Source organism: Sitophilus oryzae, unplaced genomic scaffold, assembly GCF_002938485.1.
Source record: "Sitophilus oryzae breed Bouriz unplaced genomic scaffold, Soryzae_2.0 scaffold_1440_pilon_pilon, whole genome shotgun sequence".
In the NCBI taxonomy this organism is placed as follows: domain Eukaryota; kingdom Metazoa; phylum Arthropoda; class Insecta; order Coleoptera; family Curculionidae; genus Sitophilus; species Sitophilus oryzae.
In genome coordinates, this window is record NW_022146105.1 from 3717750 (window position 1) to 3737326 (window position 19577).

The 19577-nt window shown below is 31.0% G+C and overlaps 1 protein-coding gene across 2 annotated transcripts; it reads left to right on the forward strand.

Moving 5' to 3' along the window:
- The first annotated feature begins 523 nt into the window (after positions 1-523).
- LOC115876832 (cytokine receptor) lies at positions 524-19364 on the forward strand. 2 transcript variants are annotated; one of them, XM_030892806.1, is made up of 13 exons: positions 524-797; positions 12616-12767; positions 13138-13280; positions 13339-13462; positions 13528-13702; positions 13945-14120; positions 14173-14784; positions 14850-14965; positions 15027-15798; positions 15854-16021; positions 16074-16293; positions 16356-16693; positions 16748-19364. In XM_030892806.1, the coding sequence occupies exons 2-13, from the start codon at positions 12644-12646 to the stop codon at positions 17224-17226; spliced, it is 3447 nt and encodes a 1148-aa protein (XP_030748666.1). In that variant the 5' UTR covers positions 524-797; positions 12616-12643; the 3' UTR covers positions 17227-19364. The 2 variants fall into 2 exon arrangements, with proteins under 2 accessions (XP_030748666.1, XP_030748667.1); XM_030892807.1 differs by having other exon boundaries at positions 13528-13663.
- Positions 19365-19577: the final 213 nt, after the last annotated feature.

Sequence of the window (19577 nt, forward strand, 5' to 3'; positions counted from 1 at the left end):
CATATTTTATTTTATACATCAATGACAACAATTGTCAATTCAGTGTAGGAACCACCGCTAGGTGTCTTCTTCCATGTTGCCAGATTTGGGAGAAGTATAATTTCACCAGAGAGGGGAAAATGATAGAATTATGCTTATGAATATGAACAAGCAGATGTTTTTAAAGCTTGCTTATTTTACTCTTCATTTAACATAAATAGTTACTTTGAATGCTTTATTTTTTATTCTAGTATACATATTTTATTTTAAGTGCTATTATTGGAGTGTCCATTCATACAGTGTATTGATAGTATCTAATAATAAATAATATAAAATAAAAATAAATCTAATAAAAAAATTGAACACTTAAATTGAAAGTAGCTGTAGTTAATTCTATTGAAAAAAATACCCGGTTATTTCCCCAAAAAATAGAGGAAGAAAAAGAGGTAGAGATGCGGCAGCATTGTAAGTGGTGTTGTCAAAATTTTTCAACCAATGAGGATCCATGTCATCCAAAATAGTCGGAATCGGTGGTGCAACGAAAATAACGTTGGCAACACTGGATTTCAGAGTGATTGGAGCTGTTATGGAGATGTTTGTTCGATAATGTCGTAGAGAGTTTCGAAGAAATTAAGTTTTATATCGTAATGAAGTGATGTGTAACAATTAAAGTGATTTGTGACTCTTAGTTGATGTTAAAAACGCAATATTTTAAAGAAAGGAACAGAAATTCTGTACTTAAAGGACGTGCATTTACTTTCATAATTTCGAAGGTATTATTGTCAATTCCTGGTATTATGCTGCATCAGAGGACATAAGTATGTTATTTTATTTTGTATACTTTTCTAGGCTTATTTTTCTTCTTGAGCTTCTCGTTCTTTAACTAGTCCCTTTTCATATCTGTTAAAATTTAGTTGGTTTGTTTGTAGCCATAATTTAGAATAGAAAAATATATTTCCTATTGGTATTAGAGACCCTATAAAACCATTTTAAAATACTATTTCATTTACCACCAGATATTAAAATATCTATAAAGTTGAAACATTATTAAATTCATATACAGGGTGAGTCTCAAATAAGTGCAAATATTTTAAGTAGTAGTTTAAAAGTTTTTTAGTTTCCACTGGTTTTTAAAATTTAAGCGAAAAATCATGGTTTGATTTTCAAAGTAAAATATCCCGGTTATTTTGGACTTTGAAAAACCGGAGACTTTGAAAAGCCCTGAAAATTTTTGCACTTCTTTAAGACTCACCCTGCATAATTCGGCTAGGAGGTTTTCTGGCATATTGTAATTATTAAAAATTCAGGGTATACCTACATTTCTTAGAACTGTCAGTACTACAAGGGTACTACTTAACCCTGTACAGCTGAGATCTAACTATTTTTGTAACAACTTTTAAGTAGATTAATGATCTTTTTAGTTACTTCATATGTTTCTGTAACATTGATTTTAATAAATCTTTATTTTATGTTTGTTGATATGCTGCTGAAAATAGTTATTTACATACATTAATTAGTTATTTGTTTACCAGTTATTTTCTCATATGTGTCTGTATGAAAACATAAAACATAAACTTTTTGTGTATTATTGGAATCAACACTATGATAAGGTCTGAACAAAATTAGGGGTTTAAAAGTCCCAAGCAACAAAATAAAATCTACCTGATGGTCTTTTAGGTTCTGTAAGTAAGCTGGATTATTGTATACAAAAGCACGTTTTTGGACCTTTAACAGTTTTTGATGGTTGTTTTTTGAAGGGACCTAATCCTCAAGAACTGATCTATTTCTTACCAAAATCTTATATTCTCTACTTATTGAAAATATGTTTATTATGACGTAGGTAATGTTAATCATTTGAAAATCTTCCCCTCTGAGATTTAAACAAAATCTCTAAGATAATATATTATGAATTGAATATAGCCAGAAAATCCCACTAGAAATTAACGTAACAAAATTTCTAAGAAATATTGACATAGATTAATTATTGCAAATTTTATCAAAACATTACACAGTGCCGGTTTTCTTTAATTTTCTCATTTTTTTTGTAAAATCTAGCATCAGATTACGCATATAATCATATTATTCCTAGGTCATAATATTAATATGTATTGTTTGATTATTTACTCTGCAAAGAAGGGGGATTTTTATACTAATTATTTTTTATCAACACCGGTATTATTGTTTCATTTTCCTAATTGATTTTCAAAATGTGTCTATATTGCCACGAAGCAGAGTATCTCATATCTGTGACTTTTTAAGTTAATTAAAAAACAGAATAATCTATTAATACGAGTTTTCCTTGCCGTAAACGTATACAATATAAATTCCTCGATTTATTTAAGAGAGTCTATATAGGAATAATGATTTCAAGTGAAAAATCGCAAGCAGAATTTCAGGAAACCGAATATTTTTGAATCGAAAACTCGATCGCTTCAAACAAACCGTAATAATTTTCAATAAATAGTTCTAAAAATTAATAATTCTAAGTAAACAAAACGGTAAATGCAATAGGTCGTAATAAACTAGGAAATCTATTATTCAATAGAGTTTTCTAGGAATTCTTTACAAACTGCTAGCTATAATTTTTGATTTTGTATAACAAAAGGGTAATAATTGCAGTAGTTTTTATCACCAGAAAATACAAAAAGGTTTTTGAGATATGTTTTTATTGGACTTAAAAGCCTTTGTACTTTTATCAACTCACAAAAAATTTAGCTAATTTGGAATACAGGGTGAGTTTTAAATAAGTGCAAATATTTTTTGTGTAAGTGCAACACGATCTTGATGTTTTTTTCGCCAAAAAAGTTTGGAAATTTGGAATTTTCTGAAAAATTTGTTGTATTTTTTTTTAGTTTTTAGTTAAAAACCATAATTTCTTGATACTATGGCAACATAGGTAGTAGATTAAATTTACAAGACAGAAAACCCAGGGAAGATACAGTGGTTTTCAAAATGTAAGCAAAAAATCATTTTTTTTTAATTTTCACAGTAAAATAATTCGGTTATATTGGACTTATTTGAAAAACGGTAAAGAGAAAATATGTTTCTTTTATCGAGATCTACCAAGACTCTATCGAGACTCACCCTGTATAAAAATTACATTTTTTACATTGGAAAATTTTTAAAAAATTAAAGTCCCGTCTACACATCACGTTTTACCTGTCAGACAAGACGGTGAAAGATGGTTGAAAAGAAAAAAAACATGGTATTTTACTACAAAATTGTATTATTTATGGCTTAAATTTGATTTGTAAACGCGCAAAGCTAATTTTGAAAATTATATCGTTTGATAATAATACTTAAATATTTCTAAACAATTTTATAAACATTATTTTCTGAGATTATGCAAAACTATTAGATTTAAGTCGTTTATTAAAGATCCTGTAATATATTCATATTATTTTGTGTCAATTTACTTATGCTTTTTAGTGTAGGTAGAACGACAGTTTTTTTTGTAAAATTGAATGATCCCGTCAATTCACTAGACAGCCTTAATTCAGTTAAAGTAAACGGAATGTTTTTTCGTCTACGCACAAGGTGTTATCACAGTTTAAAGAATATAAATATGGTTTGGTTAATTACTACTACTTTAATATTATATACTTAATATCCTAAACTATATAAACATATACCTTCCTTCATCTTTTGGGCACCTAAAGAACGATATATTGTCTGTCATTCTACTTTCACAACCATCCACTGCACAAATATTTCTAGTAGACATTTTATTCACAATTCGAACAAGACAACTAAAACACTATTTTTGGTTCACCATATGCGTCGGACCGAAAACAAAACTAAAATAAACTTGGAACGCTGTGTACACGTCGAGCAACGGATGTAGACTGACCCAAGTCTACAAGACAGGCGGGGAGCGGCGGCAGGAATTTTGATACGGGCGAAGAGTGAGCCAACTGATATATTTATATTCTTTAAACTGTGGTTTTATTTGATACGTTTTGACTGACCAGGTAAAACGTTATGTGTGTATGGGGCTTTAAAATCAGTAAGTAAATCAAATCAGACTTAAAAATTGAAAATATCTTTAAAATTGTTCAAAGGCAAAGATATTAAACATTTTGTATTAAGATTGTATTAAGAACAACTTATAGAGAGGTTTTTTTAAATGTTTTTTTGTAGATTTGTAGACATTTTTTGTAGCTTACTATAGTGCATTCGAAAATGCACGAGATCACAAGAACAATTTAAATAAAGTACTCACCTTTATGTATGGTGGATTCATTTCTGGTAACATGGCCACTGAAACAAAAAGAAAATATTTTAAAATAATGTCTTAACTATAGATATACCGGGTGCGTCTCAAGTCAAAAGTGGCTCAACCCTATAACTTTTTTATTTTTTTGAGATAATAACACGAGATTTGGTATGTTAGTACAAAAGTACGACCTAAATTAGGATTCATTGCCGTATTCAGTTGTCTTTGGTCACTTCCTATTTCACCGGAAATGGCTACAACTTTTGATTTTTAAATGGCGCCCTCGGTATATTTTTACTTTATTCGATTGAAAACGACACTATGAATAGAATGACATATCATATGTCAACTTTTGACATTTTCGCTTTAAAAAAAATCGTATTTTAATTTCAATCTAGACTGCCATGGCTGTGCTCAAAAGCTATTTTTTAATCAAGGAGTCTTGGAAAAATAGTTTTGATCGTCTAATGTTTTTCGTGTCTTGTCCTGGCCGGTTAAAAAATGCCCAAATCATATTTTTAATCATATCTCAATTTTTCAAATGGAACGATTTTCAAAATTTTATTTTGAAAATTTGGAATTGTTTGAAAAAAACCGTTTAATTTATAGTTAAAAACATAACAAAATATACTCATAATATACTAATATGGCAACATAGGTAGTATATTAAATTTACAAGAAAACCCAAAAAAGATCCAGTGGTTCTCAAAATTTCAGAGAAAAATACTACATTGTTTATGAAATTTTCAAAGTAAAATATCTTGGTTATTTTGGACTTATTTGAAAAACGGTAAAGAGAAAATGTTTTTCTTTTATCGAGATCTACCACCCCCGAAAATATTTGCACTTATTTTAGACTCACCCTGTATATTGCTTAACCGTCTCACATTTAGATTATGTCTAACACCATTTTGTTTTTCAAATTCTTAGATTGTCCACGTATTTGGATTCTGTTTTTCTACGAGTTGAACCAAAAAAATTGAAAATTTGTATTCACCATCAAGGGGCTTTGCTTTACTAACGGGTTTCGTGTATACCTCTGAATACCCAATTGCCTGTCTTTATTCCGTTGAATTGTGACTCTTTGACATGGCCAGCTTATTTATATTTATTCACGGATATCTATTTAGAATTTTAAAAGAATATTTGATATTGCCGACAAATTTAGTCTAGTATTCTTACAGTATTCTCATTTGTATCAGAGATTTCAAGAATACTGTTCGGTTAAAGTGTCTCTGTGATTTAATTTTATAACAAGAAGCACTGTAGATGTTAAAAGAAAATCAAATTGTTGGTAAGACCTCTAAAGAGAAATTTTTACTATCTTAAAATATTGAAAATACTTCTACAGAAAATTCTAATTTTTATCTTATAAAAAAAGGGATGCTTTCTTTCAAAAAGGAATACAAATCTACTTGTTATTCTTGCATGTTTACCCAAGCTGTTTTTTAACGTTTATGCTAATCTTATCTGGTGGATTTCTACCGGAATTGCAGAACGGATGTAATCAATAAGGATAATACATATATTTGCTTTATTTACTGCAGCTTTGAGGCATGATCCAGCAAAAGCGACGAACAAAATATTTTTACTCTCATTCTTTTATATTTATTTGGCATTTTCCATCAAAAAAACAAATACTTTTTAGTAGTAACGCATAAGCTAATATTTAGCACTTTAGTTCAGTCATGCATTGAATAATGATAATATTTGTTTTAAATATTAAATAATTATAAGTAAACAAAACTGAGACACGTTTAGTGAATACATATTAATTTTATTACATCGGGTTGTGGCATAACAAACCGTTTAAAGATTAAATTAAATTTGCATATATTTTTTAAACTATAAAACATAAAATGGGTATTTTTTTTAAATCTAGAAATCAAATTCTTGTGATTTCCAACTTTATTGAGACTAGCTGTTTATGACTTTAAGTTCATTAATCTGCTAGTCCAACAGTAACTACAAAGTTCAGACTAAACATTGTTTTTCTAACTCATTATATTTTTCTGTGTAATAATAATTATAATAATAAAAAAGGCAATTTATTTTATATTAGGAATATATTTTCATACAAGATTTCGTTAAAGCTTCGTTATGAACTGGCTTATATAAATGAATGAAAAGAGATAACTTTCTTGACCTCAAACTATAATACGTGGTTATATTTTTCATGCTCTATCTGTATATTTTTATTTATCAGATAAAATATTACGCAAATTATGTTTATTATATACACTAAGTATAACTATAGTGCCAACGTGCATTAGGATAAATAAATATTTGAATATGTAAGGGTTAAGCCCCGTCTATACACGTTCCACCTGTTTAGTCAAAACGCATCCAGTAAAACCTTATGTGTAGACAGAGGTTTATATCTAGACCGGGCTTTAGGCGTAGATTATATTTTAAATGATATACGATTAGAAACAAAATGATTTAAAGAATATTAATACATTTTAATCACTCAGAAAATTATAAACGAAAATAATCTTAATTTATATGTATTTATTATTTTAGTAAACATCCAGAAATATGTAATTAATTTTGTACTTTAATAATGTTATGGTCTATTACTGCTGGGGAAATAGAAATCTATGTTGACTGTATATTTTTTAATTTACAAAAAATACAGTTTAGGTTAACAATTATTAATAGTTATTAATAAGGTTTGTTGTTCCAATGTAAAATTAAATTTTAATGTGCGTTCTTCGATCTGGTTTGAAATGTCTGCCTCTTAGGGACACGATTCCGAAAACCATTTACTATTCAAAAGAGAAACATGCTTTTGAATAGCAGGCTTGGTTTGTATGTCCTATTCACTGGCGTGTATTAGGCTTTTTAAGAGTTGAATTTCTCTTCGCTAGAAATACACGGCGGCTCAAATAACCGTACAGATCTCACCTTTTGCCTAGATATTAAAACCATATTACCCCCACCGTATATTCAAATAATGTATATCCATTTGTGAACTATTTTTACCATAAAATAAGCAGAATTATAAATAATTTTAGCCTATCTTAAAATAGCATTAGATATAATGCAGATATCGATTATTTTATTATTGTCTAAATACCTACGTATGTCTATTGCTTCTAACTATATTTCAATCGATATTGTATTTCTAGAAGTTAAAATCAGTACCCTGGCGAAAATCGTCAATTTTCATGACTATATGCATCAAAAAATTGTCAATTGTAGCCAGAATGGCCTATATTTTTGTATTCTGCACCTTCTAATCAACATTTTCAGTTTCAATGAAAAATAGATGCATATGAATAAGAAATTTCTTGCTACAACAATCTGATACACCCCGTATATACATATAATACATGGTTTGCTACAAATAGAGATTAAGTTTAATCACTTTTGTCAAACGGTACACAGGTAGATATTTTGGAGAACCGTTTTTGATACATTTCCGTGAAATAAACTCAAAAGATTTCAAATCTTTTGTTAGCGATTCACAGAATCTACCTCAATAGCTGTACTACTTGGTTAATAGTAACGTTATATTTTTGTAATTAACCTTAACGTAACTTAATAAATATACATCCATAAAATCAATTATATATAAAATTTCTTAAAAGAAACCAGTAGCATTTAGGAAAAGGTCACATACCTACTATTAAGACTTCTTTAAATGTTTTTAATAACAAAACGGGTATATTTTGAACACAAATGTTTATTTACATAAATTCTGTTATACTGAAACAAATTGAGCATGTTTTCTTCTAGGAACCGTGTTTTTCCCATTCATTCCGCTATATGACGTGGGGCTAATTTTAAAACGAACTGTCCTATATTTTTCTGATAGTTTTTGTAATGAATTTGGGCTCTTTCGATTTTAGAACATTTAATCTTGGCTTTGTGGTTTCACTAAACACGTCTAGATGTATTGTTTGGAGTTTTTAATAATTAGTTTAAAGTTAAATAGATGTGGGACCAGTGCACAAGTTTTAAATGACAGATTATTTTATTTTGGTAGATTTTTTCTTTAATTTGAATAACCACTGTTAGTATCCCTCTAGTCAAAAAGGCCTACATATGATTCTACACCATTCAATTAGTTAAAAATAGCACTTTTACCAAAAGCGATGGTGTCACCACAAAAAATGTCGGAAAATGGTCCATTTTTGACTATTTTTTACCCGTTTTCGAGGCTCTTAGAAACATCAGTAAACGCGGTCATAAAATTTTGAAAATGACAGTTTTTGTAGGGAATTTTATGTACTTTTAGAAAATATAATAATATTAGGGATTAGGTGCTTTGGTTTTGTTAGAAAATTGATTTTTTGAACCCTTGTTTTTGAGCGAAAATTTGATAACTATGCCTACATCAAAAACGGTAAACGCAAAGCCACAATGGCGTATTCTTTCGTGTTCTACGACTCCTAGATAGTAAATAACAGGAGTTTTATCAAAATCTGTGACATGACCAAAATCAATCAATTTTCATGACTACATATAAATATCGCTCATTTTTGGCCATTTTTACGAGTTTTCTCTCTTGGAAAAATAGTAAAGATATGAACATTTTAGTATTATTTGTATTTCAGATTTTATTGCTATTTATACGATAATAAGATTGGTAGATATCTGAAAAATAATAATTAAACCTTCTGTTTTAAATACAGTAAAGAATGAGTATTTCCCAGTTATTTTTATATTGAACTTCATTTATCTCGTCTCTAAAATCTTCAAAGAGCATAATAGTAGGCGATAAGCTATGTTGCCGGTCAATTTAGTTTGCGTGTTCTTTTAGAGATGTTTGATCTTTTAAAGTTCAACGTCTTCAGCATCTCCTTGATCTTATCAGATTTCTCTTTCTCTCTCAAACTTAAATTTCAGGAAAAAGACATGTACATGTCTTTCTTACGTTTTCACCTCATAGTGTAATAAAAATAACTTTTTTTGACTTTTGAATTTTCTTGTTGTATTTTCAAACAGCTTGAAATGCACTTCGGAGAAAAGTTTTTAGTTTCTTATTTGCGAAACGAAGCCTTAACAAGCCTTTATATGAACAGATAGCAGAATCGATTATTTAATATCCGTACAGTTGCTTTTTCTATTTATTCTAAGACACACACGGTTCAGTGGAATTGTATTAGAAATACAACATCACTGCCTTAGATTCAATTAAGGCTCTTTGTGGAATTTCAATTGGTCGCTATTTACAAACAGGAAATTTAAAAAGAGAATGACTACGGTGCTTCAGTTTTTGTTACATTAATTGGCTATCTATCTTAAGTTAAATGCATAGGCAGAAGGTTCAAACATAAAAAAGTTCTGATTTATTTCTTGAAGCAGACGAAAACAAATTATTTAGCTACTACTAGTCATTACGGTGATTTAAAGACTATTATTGTTAAGTTACTTAATGTCAATGTCGAACAGTTACAACATACTGTACTAATATTCTATTGTCTAACAACTACACTTTTTCTTACCGTTCCTTTTCATTAGAAATGCTCGAAGTTGTGTTGTTTCACAACGCTATACATCGGTAATATAGATATACAGTGCGTGCATAACAATATTCAATTTTTTACCAGTATTAATACATTACTGATACAAAAAATATAATTTTGACAAAAGTATGAAGAGTTTTTTCTTTCTGAAGTTTTCATCAGATGAACTCCCACAAAAATATAGACATTATATGTTATACTATATTTCAAACTAGAATTAAGGCTTCAAAATGTTGTAAGTTTCTCTGCTTTTAAGTTCATTTTAGTACACATGCGAAAGGGCGTGGCGTACTTCTTGGAATACCCTATCACAAGCACTTATCACTGGAATATTTTTCGAAAAAAAAACATGTACGCCACTGACTTTTTTTTCCTCTTGATAGGGAAATTTTATAGGTAGTTTAATGCTAATTAAAAGTTGTATCTTGATATTTTGTCGATTTCGATCTCCTTAATGAAATAAACGCAATTTTATTAACACAATGAATACAATTAAATTAAAAATAAAATTAATAAATTATTTTTATTTTAACTAGTTCAGTATTAAATACTATTATTAGTCCAACCTACCTCAAAGTCAAATTAAAAAAATAATGGAATTTAAGATAATTATGAAAGACCTAATTTTAAAAAATTTTAACATATTGTAATTTTAAAACTATGTATTTCCATACCCATGTTTATAGGAACTTTTTTTATGAACATTTTTTTTGATGAGCAATTAATGAGAAATTATTTAAAACTTTCGCAAGTTAATAATATTTTTTAAGGTTGCTGTTAGACTTGGATCAAAGCAAATTAATAAAATTGCGTTTATCAAGGAGGTCGAAATCGACAAAATGTCAAGAGACAACTTTTAATCGGCATTAAACACTATTTCTCTAACAAGAGAAAAAAATCAGTGGTGTACATGCTTTCTCTAGAAAAATATTCCAGTGATAACCCATATGCACGTCCCTGGTGAATCTGTCGACATTTTTTCTGCATTAAAATATGTTGACCTTATATAGTAACTTTTACCCTCAAAATTTCATTGGAATCGCTAAAAGTACTTGGATGAAAATTGTAATAAATCATAAAAATTAAGACTTAACTTAAACCCCTTATAGCTACGAAACAAAGCAGACTCGGACCTATGTTGGTATGAAAAATAAATCTTTTTTACGTGAGGAATCTCTCCACGAGAAATGGCACATGGTTTTTTGAAACACCATGTATATAAAGTCCGGTCTAGACATAAGTTTTAACGTTCGTTTTGCATGTCAGTTAAAACTGTGAGTTTTGATTGTCGACTGTCGATTTTAAAATACATTTTCTGCTTTAATTCTGCAAACAGTTTCATTTTAATTCATTTCAAGTAAAACGATCTGTTTTTTCGTCTACACACAAGGTTTTAGTTCATACGTTTTGACTGAACAGGTAAGACTGACAGGTAAAATGTTATGTGTAGACGGCGCTTAATGCGCTAACAAATGTTTCGTATGGACATTAGATAACTATAAACAAAACAATCTTGAAGATAAATCTTGACGATTCTTTTCAAAGAAACGCTTTTCTTCCTTAGAATTCTATAATGCCATTTTCTAGTTAAGACACATTATATTGTTTCCCGTTATATAAACATAAAATCTAAGAAAATATATTTAAATTTGCCTTCAGCTCTTTTTCTAAAGCAAGAAGTTATTTTTAAAGCAAGTAAATAATATAAATAATTATATTTTAGATGTCTAATATAATAAATTTTAAAGAATTTTTAGTCAACTTGAAAGATATTTGTTAGAACGGCCGTGATATAACATGAATATTTATACACAGTGTTTCTCAGAAAATATTCAAATATATTTTGATCATTAGGTGTAAATCTTAGAAAGTGCCTAACATTAACGAACTTAATATCATCAAGGACTTGGCGTTCATAAATATTTAAATACAATTTGTTTCGATCTTAACAGACAGTAAAAGGGTTTATGGAAATAGAAGGAAATGTACAGGGTGTAACTGACATATTTAACTTATCTAGTCTGTTAATTATTTTTGGAGAAAGTGTAGTTTTCCCAATTTCTTTGTTTTTCTTTTTTTTTTCGAAATTTAAACATTTAATTGAAATGATTTCTTAATTTTAAGTAGAATTCGATTGCACTAGATTTATTAGCTTTACTTTGAAATACTGATAATATCCGCCATTTATGTAATTTAGCTTTTGATTGATGCAGCAATTCTTGTGAAGCGAATTTAGAAATTTTTCAGAAATCGTTAAAACAAATGCGCTATATAAGGATATTTTTCCTTTATTTGTTTCTTAAATTAGTTTAGTTGTAGTTTAATATATAGACAGAGATTAGATTGCAGCTTAATACATATACATCTAATTTCATTAAGATTTCGAGAGTGCACTGTGATATTGATGATTAAGGTTGAGATAAGTAAGTTATTTTATTCAAATGACATGTTTTCAGTAGAAATAATTTTGGATGAATAAGCCTGCCAGTCAAGTATGTAATAACTTTTTATCATTCATAGAAAATTCATGATAACAATATACGTGATTGGCTAGAGGAAAGATTTTATTTGTGGAAAGCAAATTCGTTATGTTATAAAGGGTATATAAACAATAACAAACATCCTCGAAAATAGTTCAAAGCGAAGGCAATCAAATGAATTTTGATAAAAGAAGCTGAACGGGTCGTTTTGAAAATTTTCCTCAGAAGCGGGCTTCAAACGTGCACCTATTAATTCCCGGTTTCGAAGAAGAGAATTATTAAGCAGGCTGCGAGGGCAATTATTGATTTCTTGCTTCGAAAATAATTGTAAACTATCCATAACACACGCTATTACACTTGCACTTACTCCCTCATTAGGCGCTGCACTTTTTTCTCGCTGCCAAATTATCGTCTTTTGATTTTCTCGGAACGCGCAATATGCAAAACGAACAGATTTTCTTTTTAGTTTCAGAGCAGAACTCGTTTGCTTCAGTATGAAGGTGTACCGCAACATGGCTTATCTGTACCGAGGTCTAATTTTTCTCATAAGTTGCATAGAAATCTTCTCTAAGACAAATCCCGAGATGTCTTGCGATCCACTTTCACAGAAAATTGGTTGTAAGTAAAGCATGTTTCTCTTCTATTATAGAATGAAAACCTTAGCCAATAAAGGTAATCATATTTGAATGCACACTACAGGGATTTTAGCAATTCTTGCTGACCTACAACTTCAGGTTTCGTTCTACAAGCTCATGTTATTAGATTTTCAACCTGCTGTTTCGCTTCCGAGATATCATCATCTTTTTCCAATACGGACGTGGATTTTTTTTTCATTTTGAAAAAGCTTATGACCGCAGGCTCAGTAAGGCTCAACTTTTTCTAATTTAATCATCTTTGTCTCTCTTCTTTTTGTTTACGAGTCCTGCAATGTGCATTCTTCTATGGGACACCATGTATATAAAATAGTTAATGTAATTATAATTCTAAGATACGTATCCTCGAGGCGATATCACATTGGAGTATGGTGAAGACTTGAATCTCTGGTGTGTTTTACATCAAGATAAAGCTGCTACGTATTTAGAAAATGCAAGTTCCTTAATGAAATTCACTTATGAAAAGCAGGCTCAAATTGTAAGTATTGAAAACACTTGCGACGAGTTTCTTCACTTATGATTTGGTTTTCTTTCAGAGCGAAATAGTGAATTCAACAACCATAAAACTTCACATTGAAAAACACCCGTTGACGACAGCAACTGGATATACTTGTGAAATTAATGGCGAAACAGTTTGTTACAATGTCGTGATTGTTGGAAGTAAGTTAGAATCGGTTTTGGTCTTCATCAGTTCTGTTCTAATGTTACCTTAATTTCTATTCAAGCAAAACCGAAAGAAGTGATGGATTTCGATTGCGTAGGGAGGAATTATGAAAATTTCACTTGTTCCTGGACCGCACCGGAGAACTACGTGAAAACAGAATATTTTCTAGAATACTACATCCCTCAGCGCCCTCAAAGGTATTCTAATACAATGGCTTCTAAGAATGCGGAATTTATGTATGTAAAATATAATGAAAAAATCGTTTTGGATTGAAGGCCATCGCATTTGGTCTTCGTAGGTGTTAGTTTTATAAATGCATGCTTATTTCTTTATTCACTGGCAGTACCTATAGTTTAAATCCAAAATGATTTTTACTACAGACTAACTTAATTTGTAGAATAGTTTAAAACTCCTTTATATTAACTTAAAACAGCAGAGAAAATTCTGGAATGTTTATAAATCAAGCTTAATTTTTTAGAACCGCTATTGGTTGTCCAAAAATCGAACAAGATAAGGACAAATATTCGTGTACGTGGAGCTTCTATACCAAGCCCCAGTATCGTCACTCCAATCCGATTTTTGAGTTCAATCTAACGGCATCGAACGTTTTTGGAAAACGCACATTAAATAAAACCATCGTTCAATATTCGCGAAGTAAGTTTTTTACTGTAAGTTTGCACAAATTGTACTAAAATATATTTTTCAGTTATACCCAACCCTCCTGTGAATCTTACCGCGACTGCAATAAGTCCAAATTCAATAAAATTATCCTGGGCTATACCAGTGCTCATTCGTAGTTTTCCACCTGGTTTAGACTTCAGAGTTAGTTACTGGGAAAAACATTCTGGAAAGTGGACTACTCTTTATAATTCATCAAACACTCATAAACCACCATCTGTGGAATACACGCTTGAAAATCTTCCATATGCTCATTGCCTCTATGATATAAGAGTTGCGTTGAAATCGAATAACGCTACAGGGGAATTTTACTGGTCAAATAATTCCACTGTAGCATTTTATAGTCAGTCCAAATTACCAGACAGACCTCCAAAAACTAACATAGGTGGCTTCGAAGTTGAAGGACGCAATATTATCATTTATTGGCAGAAATTGCCTCAATACGAAGAAAACGGCAGTAATTTCACATATCACATCGAAGTGGATGGTGATCCCAGTATAAAAGCCAAAAAAATCCTTTCGACTAATGCCAGGTTTGAGAAAATGGAAAATCGTAACTATACTTTCAAAATTTGGTCCAAGAATGAAATAGGGTATTCTAAAACTTATTCAGTTGTTTCTGTTCCTGCAACTTATTATTGTATGTATATCTTTTCTATTTATTCTTCTATTTTAATCAACATTAAATAATATTTTGATTCATAGTCTTGAAACCAGCGCTAAACTTGGTAAAGGTATTTAAAGGTAACGGAATATATGAGTTAGAATGGTCAGATCCGGCACCCGAAAAATCAACTAATTATACCATTTTTTGGAGTGATGTAAGCTATTTTTAGTTAGTATTTGTTATTTAATGTGCTTAATGATTAATGATTTTATTAGGGAAACATCAATTGGACGACAGTAGATAAAGGCATATCAAATAAGGTTTTGAGTCTGAGTAGCGATAATAATACAGACAGTGGTAAAGATTCTTATAGTCTTGCTTTATCTGTTAACGGGCATGAAACAAGCAGTGGTCTCACATGGGCTGAATGCACTCCACTCCCAGGAACAGGATCTAAACTAAGGGAGGTTTATGTCAAGGATGTATCTTCCAGATCAATACTAGTGGCCTGGTCACTTAAATGTTACAAAAAAGCTAATCTTCTCGGGATTAATATTATTTATTGTAAAACAGAACAATTCAGTAACACGACAGCATGTCAAAATGACACAATAAGATCCACTAATATTACAAAGCCTGGTGCCGAAACTGGTCTTATTACAGGCCTCACGCCTTATACCCGATATAAAATTCAAGTGAAGCCGATTTTGTACGATCTAGAAACATACTACAGCGACGAAATGGTCAACTCGACTTTTGAAGGCGAACCCACAGAACCGAGAAATCTTAAAGTTATAGGTGTTACCAACTCCTCAATTACGATAGAATTTCAGAAGCCCGAAGAAGAAAATGGTTATATTAGGGAATATAATATATCAATCTTCCCCGGGATGTCACCGATCAGAGTTCCTCCAGAACCAAAAAAAGAGATCTATCAAACAACAATAGAAAAACTTACACCCTCCACCAATTACACTATTAGAGTTGAAGCTTGCACCGTGAAGTGTTCTACTCAGTCAATTATTCAGACAGCTACCGAAAACGGACGTAAGATTCACCCAAGGTGCTCATTCATTTATTTTTACCAACACATTTTTTACAGGACCTAATATAGTTCCAAAACCATTTGCTCAGTATGATAATTCAAGTGTGTTGCTCTCGTGGCACAAACCGACACCAGATCAAGCAAAAGTTGATTTTTACGAGATATGGATCGGCACAAATAAAAATGACGAGCCGTCGAGTAAAGGACAAATTTACAAGACCTTTAGTAAGTTGTTTAAATCATCGCGAAAAACTTGACTTTACTATATATTTACTAGGCCTGCAATACAATACAAGCATGTGCAAGGATGATGAAAAACTCAAGACTATCTATGTAATGATTAGAGGTGTGAATATGCTAGCTGACAAGCGTTTAGAAGGTCCATGGAGTGAGAAGATGCTATGGCCTTGCAACACTACTTCTGAAACCTGGGTTGTCATCACTATTATTGCCGCCATCTTTATCTTTGGTGGTCTTATGGTTTATTTAGGGAAAAAGTAAGTGCCATCTTCAAACCTTTTTAGTTTAAAGAACATTTATAACTTAATATCAATTCCAGATTATGGGGACACATTTCCTTAATGCGCAACGTAACTGTGAAACTTCCCGACGGCTTAGCTGACCTCGTCAACTATCCAGAAAAGGAGAAACAGCATTCTGATGTTCCGCTCTTGAACAAGAAGTTCCCTGGCCAGACTAATAATGCTCTAAGTGGAGAATCTAGCGGATGTAGTTCAGGGCAAGAAAGCGTCGCTTCTTCAATCGAATCCACTGGTCATCTTTCGGCTTCCGATTCGGGCACTGAACAGCCCAGATCGCCATCTTTAGGCGAAACAGACGGCAGGGACATTGCTTTGAGGCAAAGAGCTACCAAAAACCCCAATGTAAAAAAATCAGGTAAGTTGACAGTAAAATAAGACGTTTTTAGAAGCACTATCAATTTTTTTTTAGAATATGTTACTATGCCTGAGCTGCCCCAAACGCCTTGGTCAAATAAGCAGGCACCGGGTTATAGCGTTATCGGTTTAATACCTACAGCGGCAAAAAAACCGGAAGTGAATTCAGACTACTTGATGTTGTCGGATCTTGCTCCCAAACCTTCGGCTTATATGCCATTTACTGTCCCCATTTCTTCTGAATCGACAACGGAACCAGTTGTAACGGAAGTAGCCAGTTCGGGGTACGTCCCTTTCATGTCTCAAGAGCCGGCTTCGAAGAATACCGATTACGTCATGGCTGGGACGCCATCGAAGAATATAGAGGTTCCTAGTGTTCCCTGTACCCGGAAAGAGGAATCTTCTGGATACGTAAAAGCTCCGCCTATCGATACGAACAAACCGCTGCTGTTTCAATGGCAACAGCAATCGCCAGTTGAAACGCCATCGTCGGGATATGTCGTGGTGGGCGATCCCAAACCGCACTGCGAGTGATTTTAGTGACATTTGCCTGTAGAATAACTTCTGATTCCTTCGCAGGGATTAAGACTTGCTGTGCATTCACTGACAGAATTTTATTTTTATTAAGTTATTTATATCTATACTTAGATGTTGCCTATTTAAATGATTATACTTAAAAATGGATCTGGTTTAGATTTACCTGTATTCTTGACATGTTTAAATGTCAGCATACATCATAAAGACGAGTCTACCAGGTTTTCCGTCTGTCAGAGTGTTAATTTCGAAAGATATTCAGGCGAGATCTGTACATATCAGTCTTTTGCTTTGCATAAATATTTTACTATTTTAAATTCCCCCTAGTAATCTAAAAAAAATTGGATTGAAATATCTATAGTACGAATAATTTAAACATATGTGTAAACATTTCAGATAAGTATTTGCTTAAGAATTTTTTTTATCAAAATCATATACCGGGTGGAAAACATATCATCATTGAAAGCATAGGAAATCAATCCCATGCAAATTTTGAACTGTTCAAATATTGGCTCCCCTATTAATTTTACAGATAAGTCCTAAATTGTTTGTTTAAAGGTCTGGCTATGATGAATACTCATGCCAAATTTGAACAATTTTGGACACGCCGATTTGAAGTAATTTAAGAAAAACTGCCATCTATTTTTAAATTAAAACTGAACGGGGTAACAATGCAAAATCAGTCGAATGTCAACAACATACCTTAAGGAGTCAATTTATGATTTTATTATTGTCAAATGTAATTTGTTGTGCTGTCTACACTACCACGGTAGAATACTTACGGTTATCGTCCCGGAAAGGCATTTTTCTAATTTAAAACTGGTTCGAATGAGTCAAAAGCCTAACGTTTAGAAAGTATAATTTGACATTGACAGAATTATAGGATGACAACTTAAGGTACGTTAACATTTGCCTGGCTTTGCAGTTTCCTGTTCAATATAGGGACAGTTCAAAGTTTGCATGCGATTTTCTGTTTCCAACGACGATGCACCACCCGGTACATTTCTTAAGTTTCGTTCTTTAATATTGGAAAAATATACAGGGTGAGTAGATATATTAACAATGCTGTGTAAATTATTTTTTTGTTAACATTTCTGTATCGAAGTTGTCGTTTGAAAAACTAAGAATTAGATCATTTTACAAAATTATCAGCTCCGTAATTTTTTTTTTAAATAGCTGTGAAAATTATATAAGGGCAGCAGAAGTAAAATTACCTGTGATATTGTAATAACTCTTAATTATTAATCAGGGAAAATGACACTTTGACAGCAAACTCCAGAACATCATGAACTATTGTTTTCTTTAATTGTACATATTTAAAGGTATTAAATATTATCAAATTCTTCCTTTTACATCGTTTAATGTATATATTTATTAGTTAGATTAAGGTGAGGCAAATAATCTGTAATGTAAGTTAAGAACGAATATTTTCGTGCCTTAAAGTTTGACTGATGCTGGGTGTCGGTTTGTTTTCAGAAACAATTAATAAGACACACAAATCTGGAAGCAAGTGAAAAATGTCATATTTTAGAGTAATTTTATTTCTTATTAATTGTTTTGAAGTTAACACCAACTTGCAGATGGTTTTGCTAATTTTACGTTTAATCGACTTGCCAGATTATAATCTAAGTGCTTTTAGACATATACATTACATTATAGTGATGGCAGTAGAACAAAATTGTTTTTAAAAAGTCTTCGATATTGTCGCCCTTTTATTTGCCAATTTATTAAGTTTTATTTTTTTTTACATTTAAAATTTCTTGAAAAATGTGAAAACTTACATGCTTTGTTTTTCTAAGTTATGTTTAATAATTTTTACACGCACGTCAAAATTATTTGATATACACTAGGCAAAGAAATTTGAAGTGTAAAATGTTGGGTCACTGTCTAGAACTCAACCCCTATTAACTAAATTTGTAATACAACCCCCCCCCCCCAAACATTTTGATAATAATATCACACATAAAACTGTTTAGATTTAAAGTTACTTATTTTGGCATTATACTTAAAAATTTTAGTTAAATTAAGACGAATTGACTCTCGGATTTCTTTAAAAAGTTTGCAAATTCTTGTGTTTATAGGTTCTGAAGATTAACATTCACCTAGGATAATATAAATGTGAAAAGTATATAAAAAAATGAAAAGGATCTAGCTGGGTGAAAAAAACTGCTACGAATGCAGATGTGTTTCTGTCCTTTACAATTAATCTGTGATAACTGTTTTTATGTCGTATTTTTTTATTAAACATAAGTGAATGTTAGTTTTTAACCTATCGTGTAAATGCAATTTATTTTTATATATATTTTTTGTAAGTTTTATATGTCTCAGTTTCTGTAATAAAAATATTTGAA

Excerpts from the sequence above, each read along its gene's own strand:
- LOC115876832 (XM_030892806.1), top strand. The coding sequence starts at position 12,644 with ATGAAGGTGTACCGCAACATGGCTTATCTGTACCGAGGTCTAATTTTT. Across the intron at positions 13,703-13,944 it reads TCTAAGAATGCGGAATTTAT|AACCGCTATTGGTTGTCCAA; the intron begins GTATGTAAAATA and ends TTAATTTTTTAG. Across the intron at positions 14,966-15,026 it reads ATACCATTTTTTGGAGTGAT|GGAAACATCAATTGGACGAC; the intron begins GTAAGCTATTTT and ends TGATTTTATTAG.